At 46.0% G+C, this 12,914-nt stretch overlaps 1 protein-coding gene across 7 annotated transcripts in view; it reads right to left on the reverse strand.

Moving 5' to 3' along the window:
- Positions 1 to 402: 402 nt before the first annotated feature.
- Positions 403 to 12,914, reverse strand: part of LOC6541384 (protein MLP1) — a 71,737-nt gene continuing 59,225 nt past the window's right edge. For 5 of the 7 annotated variants that reach the window (XM_026978580.1, XM_015159680.2, XM_026978581.1 and 2 more), the window contains 5 exons: positions 7,022 to 7,296; positions 6,640 to 6,876; positions 2,727 to 2,922; positions 1,981 to 2,662; positions 403 to 1,915 (listed from right to left, as the gene is read on the reverse strand). In XM_026978580.1, the coding sequence (XP_026834381.1) occupies positions 898 to 1,915; positions 1,981 to 2,662; positions 2,727 to 2,922; positions 6,640 to 6,876; positions 7,022 to 7,296 (2,408 nt within the window). In that variant the 3' untranslated portion in view covers positions 403 to 897. Of the gene's footprint in view, positions 1,916 to 1,980; positions 2,663 to 2,726; positions 2,923 to 3,284; positions 3,526 to 6,639; positions 6,877 to 7,021; positions 7,297 to 12,065; positions 12,547 to 12,914 lie in introns of those variants that run through there. The other 2 variants (XM_026978582.1, XM_026978583.1) reach the window with 2 other exon arrangements.

A 12,914-nucleotide genomic window follows, 5' to 3' on the forward strand; every position in this document is an offset into this window, starting at 1 on the left:
TCTGACACTCTAATTGGTACACTATAATATAGGCGTGGCAGGGGGCGGATACCTCCCCTGGTCCACAAATAGCGGGCATATTAGGTTTTCAATTAAGGACATCGAGTGAGTGGTATATTTGAGCTCAAGAGAGGTTAGTATCTGGGTTGGATCGAGTAACATGTTCGACATCGACATCGGCGATTGCGAGTTGCGGTTAGAATACAATATCAATATCGCTAGTCATACAAATACTTATAGTGTGTGGTATAGTAATAAGTTGGTTGGTTTTATGCAAATATTCATACTGCTTCATCTAAATGCTACCCATTACTGTTTTCTGTGTAGTTTGAAACTGTTTTAAACACGCAGCTATGCGCTCTAAACTTGGTTTAGCTTTGTGTGTGGCTCCGATCCTCGCCCGCGCCCCTTTAAAAAAGTTCTTCCCTCATTCCCTCATGTTCTTCAATTCCCCCCAGTTGCTGTGACGGCTCCGCTTGCTGTGCTCGACTAATTGTTAGATTATTAATATATTTTATGAGCGCCTTCTATGAGCTACCATACTGCTAAATGCAATTATTTACACAATCCTTTTTCAGTTAAGAACGTACGAATTAGCATTATATATTTTTGTGTATCTCCATCATCTCTGCACGGGTCTATAGAAGGGAAAACGCTATAAGCTATGCTTCCGACTATGACTTCCAGCTTCGCCACAAGTGCCGACTTCTACTACTCCCCTATTATTTTGTTTTACAAATTGGTTTTAACGCTTTAGAAGCTATCATCGCTGTCGCTGTGCTCCGGCTGCTCTTCCCCCACGATCAGCTCATCCTGATCCTCCTCAATGTCCTCACTCTCATAAGCCTCTTCGGCCGCCTCGGCGATCTGGTCGACGTGCTCCTCGTAGGCAGCATGTCATGCCAGTCCGTTGGCATCGGCGGCGTCCTCTGACCAGCTTACCTCCATGGGGGTGCAGGGCAGAGCTTCCTCGATGGACATGCGGGATGGTGGTTGCTTTGGCCTCTTGGATAGGGAACCGCCCGATGCTGTGCTGGAGGCGGAGGAGCTGCGCATTATGTCCTCGGATGAGGCCGAACAGCTCTCGTCCTCCGAGTTGGCACCGGAGACCATGGCCTCGCCGGCGGACTCCTGGATTTCCTGGAACTTCTTTGCCTCGCTCGACATTAGCTTCATGGTAGAGCTGCGCGGACGCATGTCTATGCCCGGTGCTTGTGGTGAACTGGAGCACAGGGGAATATCCTCGGGCCAGTCGGCCAGGTTGAACTCGTCTTGTGGTTTCTTCCTTTGGCCAGGTGACTCGCACACTGCCGAGCTGGAGGCGGAGGCTTTGATACACATCGATTGGGAGCGAGCCCGGGACAGAGGACGACCCTCAGACTCCCCGGCATTGCAGCTGCTTCTCAGAAGGGCCGTGGCCGACATGCTCTGGCTAAGGGGATTGGGATGTGCGGGCGAAGAGCCGCCATTTGTGGCCGACCCATTGGAGTGGCCATTGCTCGCCACTGTCTGTCGTCGCTGGATGGGGCACCGCTCGTTGTTGCTGCGCAGTGAGCCCGCCCTGCGCACAATCTTTGATGTGTTGCCCTTGAACGACTCATCGTCGATCTCAAGCGTCCAGCTGACGGAATCATTCCGTTCAATCATTCCTTTCATCACTGGCGAAGTGGGCGAGGAGGTGGTCACGGCGATCTCCAGGCCACTGCGGGCCAAACTGCATCGGCTGTGGTTAGATAGGCTGTTGTCGTGGGAACCAGTGGAAAGATCTTGTAATTTAGACTCAACCGACTGTAACTGCATGGATTTCTGCTTAAGGTGGTACTGTAGCTCCTCTTTGTCATAGGTCAGCCGGGTGCGCTTGATGCTCTCGTATTTGTAGGCCTTCTGAAGCTCCTCCATCTTTTGCTGTATTTCCCTGGAAGAGATCAAATGGTTAGTTAGTTAGATTCAACAGTAAACAGTAAACAGCTTGCAACTTACTTCTCCTTTTCGGTCTTGGCCTCCAGTTCGGTGCGCAGCATCTCGTTTTGGGCCTCCAAAAGAGCCACGCGGTTACTCAGTTTGAGCCGCTCCTCGCTTTCATGAATCAGATCCGCCTTGGCCTTGCTGAGGGCGGAGATCTCCGCCTGCTTCAGCTCCAGCACGCAGCGCAGGCTGTCGGCCTCGCTGGTCAAGCGGTTGAGTTCGGCGGACGCGTTGTCCGGCAGACTGATGCAGGGGCTGCGGCGCTGTGAGGATGTGCGCAGCACAGAGATTTCGTCCTGGGACAACGCCAGCCGATCCCGCAAGTCGCGTTCGTTGTGCTCCTTGTTGGCTTTGAGGGTGTTCAGCTCCTTGGTGAGACTCTTGACCCGGTCGATCAGATCCTGCTCCCGCTGATTGGCCTCGGACAGCCGGGCGGCGTGAATGTTCTCCTTGCGGATCAGCTTCTCGCGGTGCCCCTGCTCCTCGGCCTCCACCTGCTGCAGACGTGTCTGCAACTCCTGGATCTTCTGCTCGGCAGCGCGTAGATATTCCTGCTTCAGTGCGAGTTTGTGGGAGACCTCCATGCTGTAGGCCTCCTGCGCTTGCTTGTTCTCCTCCTCCTTGGCACGCAGTTGGGACTCAAGTTCGCAGAACCTCTGCTTGGCAAGCATCTGCACCTCCAATACTTTCTCTTCAGCTGGAAAGCGAAAGGGGTTTCATTAGATAAAGATAATAAGAACGTAAGGAATCACAGTACACACCTTGCTTCAGTTCAGTGCGATGCAGATGATCCTTCTCCTGCTGCCGCTGCACCCACTCGACGTCCTTGGCGTGCAGATCCTCGCGTAGCTGCTCGCGATCCCTTTGCGTCTGCTGTAGCAGCGAAATGGTCTCCTCCAGCGTTCCCTTGGTGCGGGCGCATTGCTCTTTGGTCTCCTTGCAGGCAAACGCATCCAGCTGTAATCCCAAAAAGAAACAAACAGCCACGGTTAGAGTCGCTATAAATCCAGCTATAAAATCGGGGTCCTTGCAGGTAGCCTCTCTGGGTAATTAAAAAGAAATTTCGCATTTCGATCTCGAGAGTTTGCGCGGAAGTCGGACAAAGCCGAATTGTTGAGTGGTAATGCCTCTGAGCCAGGGAATTTCCGCGGGAGGACAATGGCTGGAGGGTCTCGTTCGAGAGGTTCGTATCATGGTCAAAGGTTGCCGGAGTGGGAAATCCCACTCAGTAAATTGGTACAACTTTCAATGGCATTTAAAGATATTAAGTTTGATACATTTTTCGTATCCACTTGGCCCTAACTTTATGCTAAGCATACCTGTTGCTGCTCGAACGCCTGGGCAAAGTTAAAGTTATCCGTAAATGTAGTGGAAGTCGGAGTGCTGGGCACCGTCCAACTGATGAGATCGATGTCTAAGTCCATGGTCTGTGCCGATAGATTCTCGCTGGTGAACTCGAAATTCTCAAACATGTTGCCTTCGTTCTGGGCGCAGAGTTGTGTGTTGAACACGAATACTTGAAGTAGACTGATGGCCACTTTTGGCCAGCATCCGCTTTTATAGCAGAGCTCACCAGGTAGTGAGAGATCAGAGAAATGGACAGCGGCGGAGGACTTCCGCAGGTAGCGAGGGATCAAACAAGCATCCCCGGATATGGCCAGCTAAATATTTACAAGGGATTCCGCGACAGACGGACCAAGTAAAAATGCGATTCTAAAAACATGCTGGGAAAAGGGTGAAGGGTTCGGTATTCTTGCTCCAGCATGGACAGAAAAAACTGAGCCATGCAATGCCATGAGTGGGTGTATCCCTTTGGTGGGCCACGCCCTGCCCTAGCGAGGATTTCCAGGGCGGATCCAGCCAAGGGCTTAGCGATCGCTGGCCAACTTCATGTGGTTTGGGATCGACCCATCGACGCATTGGTCACGCGTCCGCCAGCTGAAGGTGGAAAGCAATTTTCCGTTTTTGGGGCGTCCAGAAGGCACTTCAATTCCGCCGTAATGGCGCGCACCTTCTCTGCAACACTTTGGGTGGATGCGTGTCGAAGTTTCGGAGCGCCTCGAAGTATCTCGTTGTGAATCTCAAGTGCCTGGCACAAATTCCATTTGGCTATTGCGAATCGCAATTTGCACAGGAGTTTAGTTCCCACTTCAATTGACAAATTTGCGTAAAGAACTGTGTATATACAAATAGTTTAGCTGGATTTCACTACAATGCAATGCAATGTACATCAATAAACTCATTGGTTTGTGTTTCCAAGATGGAGAGCCCATGTCCACAATAGTTTTCCAAATTATTATTAAACTGGTTTTAAATTGCCACCAACGAATGCAGTGGTCGACCGTCGCCTAGCCAAATCTGATCCCCAAATTAAGAGTTGCCGACCAGCGGTTGCAAATTGCCTCAGCCACGCCTGCCGTCAGCGCCGCCGCCGCCGCCGCCGATCCTGTCCAGCAAATTAATAGCCATCACGTGGCTGTCTCCGGCGAAATCTCTGTCTCAATGTCTCGATGGGTGACAGTCGGAGTAGATTGTAGCTGGCCAGTCGAAGACAGCGACATTTACCTGACAAGGCCGTGTTCGCAATTAAAGTGTTGAAATTAGTGACTTGCCGCCGTGAAATGGCTCGACTCGACTGGATTTAATCCTTTTGCCAGCAGTTTGAGGCAATTTCACGTAGCGCACTTCGTAATTTATGGATTTAAAGCAATGCCAATGGTCCTTCGCATGTAATAAGGCATCGTAAAAACCTAATAAAAGTGCACACGATTCTGGTCCTTTGCAAACGATGTGATGTCCTTGTCCCTACCTTGCTTTCTCGGTTTTCACACCGAGCTGTGAAATCTCGCTGGATCACATCTAAATAAATATTTGTGTTGCAACTATTGCAACATCAGTTTAGGCTTTTAGTGGGAAAATATTGCGCGATTGCCGAGTTCCCTGGAAATTTCCATCCGGCAAACAAATCCCCTGCATGTTTGCATTTGCGGCCTAGTCGGTAGCCGCGTCCAACAAGTTAGCCAAATATTGTGGTGTGCTCTGCCGTAATTTCCCCTAATAACACCGGGTTTGTTTTTTCGAAACGTGCCTTAAACAAACACAATAACTCGGAACAAATATGCAAATTGCTTTCGCACGGAAAGGGTTTAAGTAATTTATTTTACGCCACTTAGGTTGGTTTTTTCAGATTGGCACAGCTTAATAGTTTACATATGAAACAGAAGCATCGTTAAAATATGTCTTTACTTAGGTAGAGAATGGCTTAAAGGTTTTTTTGTGCCACCGGGCGGAAGTTCCCAGCTGCAGAATTAAATGATTTCAGTTCCTTTTTTCCTACTTTGCAGTGTCCTGCAAATTCCCCCAGCTCAAGGTGCAAAAATTCCGACAACAGCTTAAGGGATTCTCGAATTTTTCCCCACATTAATGACTTTCCTTTCAAAAAAAGAAGTGAAGAGAAGAGAATCGTTTGCAAATGGCCAGCGCAAGTGACATCAATACAATGGCACAAGGAATTATCTTTCATTCTGTGTATTGTGTCACTTTCAGCTTGCGTAAGACCGGCTAAATCGGTTGATTTTCCGGCTGAAGCAGCAGCAGCTTGGTCCTGGCAATTGTTTCCATTATCCTGACACATGCTGCATGTGTTGCCCCGAAGACAATGGCTATACGCAATTGTCGACATTTTTGGTAACACACTAAGATGGCTTGGGGAAATGTGTAGCTGCTGCAAATCTGATGCTCGACAAGTTCACACAAATCGGAATTTGGCCATTTCTGCCTAAATCAATTGTGGTTGAGAAGTCAGCAGACGAACATCATAAATCGATTTATGGTGTACCTGGTTGATGTCTGGAGCGGTCTTCTCCGCCAATATATGCAAATGTTAAAATAATGTTTTTCGCGTTTGTCGCAGATTTTTATTGCCTTGTTATTGTTGGTTAAGTGAGGTTGCCTGCAAAATAACAGGTAAAATAGTACAAAAAAGCCTGCCTAAGCCGTTTTCTTCCGCATCCTTTAACATTAATACAAGCGGAATTTCAAGCGGAAATCTCGCCAAAACTGACACGTATACCAGCGATTCCCCGTTTTGTTCCATCGGAATCCTTTACACCGAAAAATGGCAAACAATTAATTGAATAGCTGCTTCGTGGACAAGTTGAATGTGCCACCGTCTCACACCCTTTCATTTTCCACACAAATCGAAAGGGACGGGTACGGAGTACGGGTAAGACTGGGGATTTTTCCAACTTTTGTTCGACAATTTCCGTATAGTTTTTAATTAGTGCAAACACAAAAAGTGCACCCATATCCCCGGCTCAGTTTTCAGGGGCCCGGCTTAGCCGACACTGACACAATTAAACAAAATTAGCTCAACTTTAAGCGTAGATTAAGGCAAATTTCTCAAACAATGCGGCCTCGTATGCGCGCACGTATGTGAAACAATTCGGGAATTATTAGAGCAGGTGATCCCAATCCGAGGCCGGGCAATTACAATGGGCTGGGAAAAGTGTCTATACCGGCATCTATTCGATTTGCCTTCGAAGGACTACAGGGCAGGGATATAAATCCCTGGCGCCTGTTTTCTGCGGCAAATCCCTCACTGATCCTTCGGCACTCGCCACTCGCCACTCGCTATTCGCTACTCGATACTTCTTACTCGCTACTAACACTCACCTCTTGGGACATGAACTGCACCATTACGGCGAGGCCCAGAATCTGGCGGTGCTCCTCCTTCCGCTCGGACTGGCTGTCCTGGAAGAACTTGGCCAGCCGGGCGCAGTCCAGCACTCCGTTCTCCGCGAACGGTTTCAGGGCGGGATACTGGGCTGCTATGTCTACGCGGGGCGTGGCCAGCATCGTCATCGAGCTGACCGAATGTCTGAGTTCGTCGGGCAAGGACGCGGCGTTTGGCTGGTTTTTGAATAATGTATAGAAAGAATGAGGATTGTGAATATTCTATGCTTTTCAGAAATCTAAGTGAACGAGAATGCACCGACTAAAATTGCTTTTCGTTTTCATCGTCAACTAAAGTCGTATATATTCAGGATTGATTTACCTCGTTTGCAGCGGTGAATGTAGCTTCGTTGACCGGGCCACTGGCCTCTGGATCCTGAGGATTGATCAGCGGTAGGGGGGATGCCCTCGTGGTTGCCTGTGGATCCTGCTGGTCCTCGCATCTCTTCAACTTGGCCTCCGTCTCACATGGCAACTCATTTCCGATGGACGAACGTTTCGAGTCCCGCGCCATCGGCGGAGTTGGACATCCGCTGGCGGATTGTCCATTGTTCAGCTCCTGGAGCTCGGTTTGATCCACGCCAGAGCGCAGGGATTCTGAAAAGGTACAAGAAGTGCTTTATTTTAACGAGAAACCATTTCATGAATTGCCAGCGCGAAATCGAAAGTACCATTTATTATCAAATTGTAACCCAACAAATCCCTAGGATTACGCAAGCTTCGTGTGGCGAAAGTCTGCGCTCATCAACTGGCAGATGAAAATCTGGCTGTTGTGAGGATGAGCTAACGATGATGAGCTAACCGTGATTCACCCAGCTGTGGATCAACCACGCTTCTCCAAAGGCAAAAAAAGATTGCTTGAGTAATTGCTTCGTGCCCGCAAAGAAAAAAAAACCGCAATGGGAGTACTTTTCTTTTTGCATAAGTCCATTGACAGAAGGGAAAGCTATACATCTAGGTGTAAATCGCACCACGCCCTCGGTCACCAGCTAATACCACTTGGGTCAGATGCGGGCCATCATCTCATCATCAATTACATGAGATGGCCATGGCTCCGCTCATCGGGGGGCCGTCAATTAGAGAGGATGCGTGGCCAATTTTGGCCAACAAATTGGCCCTGACAAGCCTTCAGATAGGGGGGAAAGTGGGGGGAGGGAGGGAGTTCGGCAACCCCGCCTTGATCAAACCATCGATCAACCAGCGCGACTGCTTGGCCATAACTTGGCCCGATTTCCTTACAAGCCACGCGCCGTCTGCCCGATTCCAAATCGAAGCTGTGGCCAAAACCCAAATGTATATCCGATGTGTGGCCATAATCGACCGTTGACGGTTTTATGTTACCGCATAAATTTATAGCCAGAGTCGCGCATACAAAGTTGTCAATGTTTGCTATGTTGGCATCGCAATTGCTCGCAGCGAAAGCAAATTTGTAAGCCTTCCGGAGTTGTCGTCAAGATCATTACCCCGGGATGTATGTTTAACTATCGAAAGTAAATTGACTGGTCATGAAATAGTATCAGAGTTGATGGGGCATCAGAGAGAGATTTAATTTTGATTCTATGTTTTCCCCAAAAGAAAGACCAGCCATTCGTGCAATTCAGGAAATTAATTATTGCTGTAAAATAATCAACGAATTAGTCGCAGACAAGCAGCAAAGTGGCTGAAATGATGGCGTTCGATTTAAGCCACTTGATTGTGCAATGTTTACCAATGAACAAGCCACTGAAACTGTACAGCTAACGAAACCCGATTCGCCTGAAATGTGTGTGTTATGTTTAGCAAATCGAAGCATAAATTATTTCAAAGCTGCTGCCTTTCAACATTTCGAACGACATTTTGATTTGAGCAAAGACAAGTTGTTGGACATTGTGTAGACATTATTGAGGCACTGATTTGGGACTTTCCCATTGAATGATATTCCCTGAATGTCCCAGAAACATATTTAATAATTATTAATGGCAGACCTTCGCCCGCATCCTCCTCGACTTTGAAATATCTCAATGACACACGACTGAAACAAGTCTGGCACACGACTTTTGTAGAAGAGAACAAAAGTCAGGGCACATTTCTCATGGCAATTAGGCGATTAAGTGACATTAGCTACGACCAATTAATTGCAAGGCCGAGCGAATTGGCCGCTTCGCAGTCCTGTTGCGGATTTTCCCCTGATTTCACACGGCATATTCTCACGGCCCTGTTTTGTCCCTGAGGAATCGCAACAAGTTGACGTCGCATCACCTACCGAGTGATCCAGACCCCTGATGGCGATGGGTCTGCATTTTATGGCTGAGAAACCGACCACCTCAGTAGTTATATGGCCGGAATCGATGCTTTCCCGTTCGCAATCCCATTTCCCAGTTCCCAGCCCATTTCGCACTTGGATTTTTATGGGTCTCGGAAAAACTCAGCCGCGGGTGATTCCATTCAGAAATTCTTCGTCCTGCTTGGTTTTTTCTTTTGTTGGTTGACATGGGCGCGTGGAATTTCCCAAATACCGCCGACAAATTGGTGTGAATGAGTGTAATTGTTTTTGAAACAGGTTCGTATGAGGTTTTGGTTACTTGTAGTTGGATAAAGGCTGTCAATTTATATTTATATGCTAAAATCCAGCTATTACCGAGTATTTTTTGATTTAAGTCTTCATCAAATACTGCGATTGTTTTTCCCAAAAGCAAGTGTGTATTGAAAATAGGCAAATTACATGCTGACTGCGCGAAAGCCAATAGAAAGTGTTGGTGGCTTTCCACCACCACCACTGACATCCACATCCACCAGGTGTGGACAAATCTCCCCCACCCAAGATCAATCAACATCAGCTTCTCCAGGAGGGTTCGCTTTCGGTCAGCCGAGCTCATAATGACGGTTTGGGCTGGGATTTGGGTTTCGGTTCGCCAAAACCCGCCATGTGTCGAGGTAAATGCGAATGCGAGTGCGATGCTGTGCACAGTGGGCACTGTGTGACACTGAACGCTGTACAGTGGGACTGCGGGACTGTGGGACGGACGTAGATGCAGCACTGGGCGATGGAAATAATTGAAATTCCGCAGTATCTTATTTGGCATTAGGCAGCTGCTGTTGCTGCTGCTGTTGCTGTCGCCTTTTTAGCGGATTTTTTGATTTTGGAAAACTCAGCTCGGGCAGCAGAGCAACAACAATGACAGCAACAACCTGTCTTAACCCATGGCGACCCACAAAAACATGTCCAATGAAAATGCGCGTAATTAAAACGAACAACAGCCAGTCGAAACTGGCAACTGGCCACTGGCAAACTGGCATTTCAATTAGCTGCGTTTAGGAGAAGCGAAAAAAGCAGCCAAAATCACTTTACTTTACTCGACTCGACTTGATCCGACTGTCTGTAAATGTAACTTTGTATCTGTTTTATTTCACAGTGTTTTCAGACGAGGGGAAAAGGGTTTGCACGGGGTGCGTAGCGAAATAGACAACGCTTTAATTGCAATTTAACAACAAATTGTTTTAGCAACGAGACAGAAGCACTTTCAGTGGGCGAGAGTCAAGTGCCTGGCGGCGATTTTGTGCAAATTACTCGGCGTATTTGAGCTAAATATGTTGGAAAGATATATCTCAAGTATGCATGAGATTCACTAATGAAAAAAAAAAATGGAAATTCCAAGGATACTAATAGCTAAAAGCTTTTAATAATTAATTAAAGGAAATGTTAAGTGGAGCACTATGCAGGCTCATTTTGATATACACAATCGATGTACATGATTATTGTACATTTTACATGCCGGAAGAGCCGTCAGCATTCAAAGAACCGAAATCTTCACTGCCCTCGGAGGAAATTGAAAACAACAGATGAACACGCCATTCGAATCGCTTTTCACCGACCCTTAATGAGACAAAATGTAAACAGTATTTGCACTAAATTATGCTTTGTGCCATTCAATTTGTTTGCTTGAAAATCAGGAACAGCAGCTGGGTCGCTGTAAACAACTTCCCATAAACAGTGGATAAGCATTAAGGGGGTAATAGGGCCAGCCCATACATATATGTATTTTTATATAGGTATATGTATGAGATACGATCGATTTCTGCAGAATGTCAATCAGGCAGAGTCTGAAGCAGAAAACTCTATGATGGGCAGATCATCGCTTCAAACTGCCCACGATGTCGGCGGTGATGAAAGACGCATATCAAGGGATTTATGGCACACCAGGGCCTGGATTTTTTATTTCATCCATTATGGCTGGATATTGTATTTAATTCTTGTTTGTAGTTCTTGATTTTCACTCGGCAAACGCACATTTCAAGGTCGCCCAGTCGTCGCTTGGCGCATTTCCATTTCATTTTCCTATCTCTCCTCGGCGGCTAAATAAGCCTTTAAAACACTTTTCGTTTTTGGCTCAAGTTCTAATGATTATTTTTAGATAAGTCGTGCACGAAAACATTGGCCATTCTGCTTTCGCAAGCCAAAAAACAACAAAGAGCGCAAATCGGACTAAATCAGTGCACTATATACCAAGTGTCTAATTAATCATTACATGACTGAGTGTGCGTTTAGTTTCGATCTTTTACTACGCATATATCATCGGTTTACGTATGATTTCTAGAATGTTTTGCGGTTGCCATACGAATGCAGAAAAGACGGCAGGAAAAAGCTTCATGACTGGAAAGCAAATGAGTAAGCCAAAGGAATTGACATTGAAATGGTTTGAAAAGTGGCATACCCTGGGCAGTTATGAATTAAATATTAATATATAGATTGCTGTGAAAGCGCCAGCAGTACTTTGTTAATAACAATTTAAATATACATTCATATATGTACATTATACCCACACACTGTTGGCAAATTATCATTTATTTTTTTGCTACAGGGTAGAATTAAATGTTTATGCCAAATTCATGTTTGTGCTTTGGCCAAAGTTCTAGGCCAGACATCAAAATTTGTACATATGCTTTTTGGTTTCAGTTTTGTTGCTTTTATTTGTTGGCTTTTTTGCACAACATTTATTTTGCTGATATACATACATAAAGTGCATTGAAATATAGATGAAAGAGAAAAATGGAAATTGCGACGCAACGTGGAAAAATCATAAAATATAAAGCAGACCATTTTATAAATTTTATTTTTCGCTTAACTACACTGACTAAATTTAAATAATAAACTAGTTATATTTTTTGGATATTTCATTTAGATTTAATTGAACACAGAATTCATTTGTTATTTAAATTTTCAGCTGTTATTTTGGTTTTATTTCGCATGAGTAGATTTTGGAATCCATTTTTACATACGAAATGTGATCTATTTTTCACATATTTAAAGGCAGTTTGGTTTAAACAATTCAAGGAAAATTAAAGCATTCCCTTATCAATTTGAAATCCCAGGGCTGAACCCAGCTCACCGCCAATTCCCTCGTCCTCATAATCGCAGTTCACAAACAAATCCGCGTTGACAGCTCCAGTGGGTCCAGCTCCACCCACATCGCACAGTGCCATCATGGTGCTTCCGCTCTATTTGCCTTAATTCCGCACTGGGATTTCAATTAATGGACGCGGAGCTGCCATCGCGGATGGATCGATTTTAATTGGCGTCACCCGGGGACCTCGTTAATGAGGCTGAACCCTTTCACTGGGCTTTCCAGGCACTGTTTTCACCGCATTCACATTTTCCACTTCCGATTTGCAATGCTCGGCGTACGCACGGCATAAAAAATGATAACCGCCGGTGAAAATGGATTAATTAATGAACAACGACGAGCGATACGATAGCGCAAACTTCTAAGCATAAACTGTTAGTGAATTCAATTCAAACGAAGGAGGCGCGCTTTTCTCGTTGTCGTTGTGTCTTCGTTGTTCGTCGTCGATCTTCGTTGTTCGTTCGCGGTTGTTGATCGTTCGGCACGCAGTTGCTGCTAATTTGGGGCTGGTTTCACCATGTGGTGGATTATGGGATCCCGCAAATGGCGCACAAGTACACAGCGGAAAAACTTGGACGCCAATTTGAACTTAGGAAAATTATAGTAGGAATAGTAATATATATTTATTCTTTTTTTTTTGGGTAAAGCACCCCACAATAATGGTGAAACCTAATAAAATAATTAAGTTTCCCTTGATTATTTTTCTAGTGTACTTAATCATGTTCATGTACGCCTTGCATTAATAAACAGAAATCATCCATAATTAAAAAAGACACAAAACCAAACTGTGACGTCAGCCAAAGAGAATTATTGTCGTACTCAATGTAGAGCTCT

This window comes from Drosophila erecta, unplaced genomic scaffold, assembly GCF_003286155.1.
Source record: "Drosophila erecta strain 14021-0224.00,06,07 unplaced genomic scaffold, DereRS2 tig00000055-arrow-pilon, whole genome shotgun sequence".
In the NCBI taxonomy this organism is placed as follows: domain Eukaryota; kingdom Metazoa; phylum Arthropoda; class Insecta; order Diptera; family Drosophilidae; genus Drosophila; species Drosophila erecta.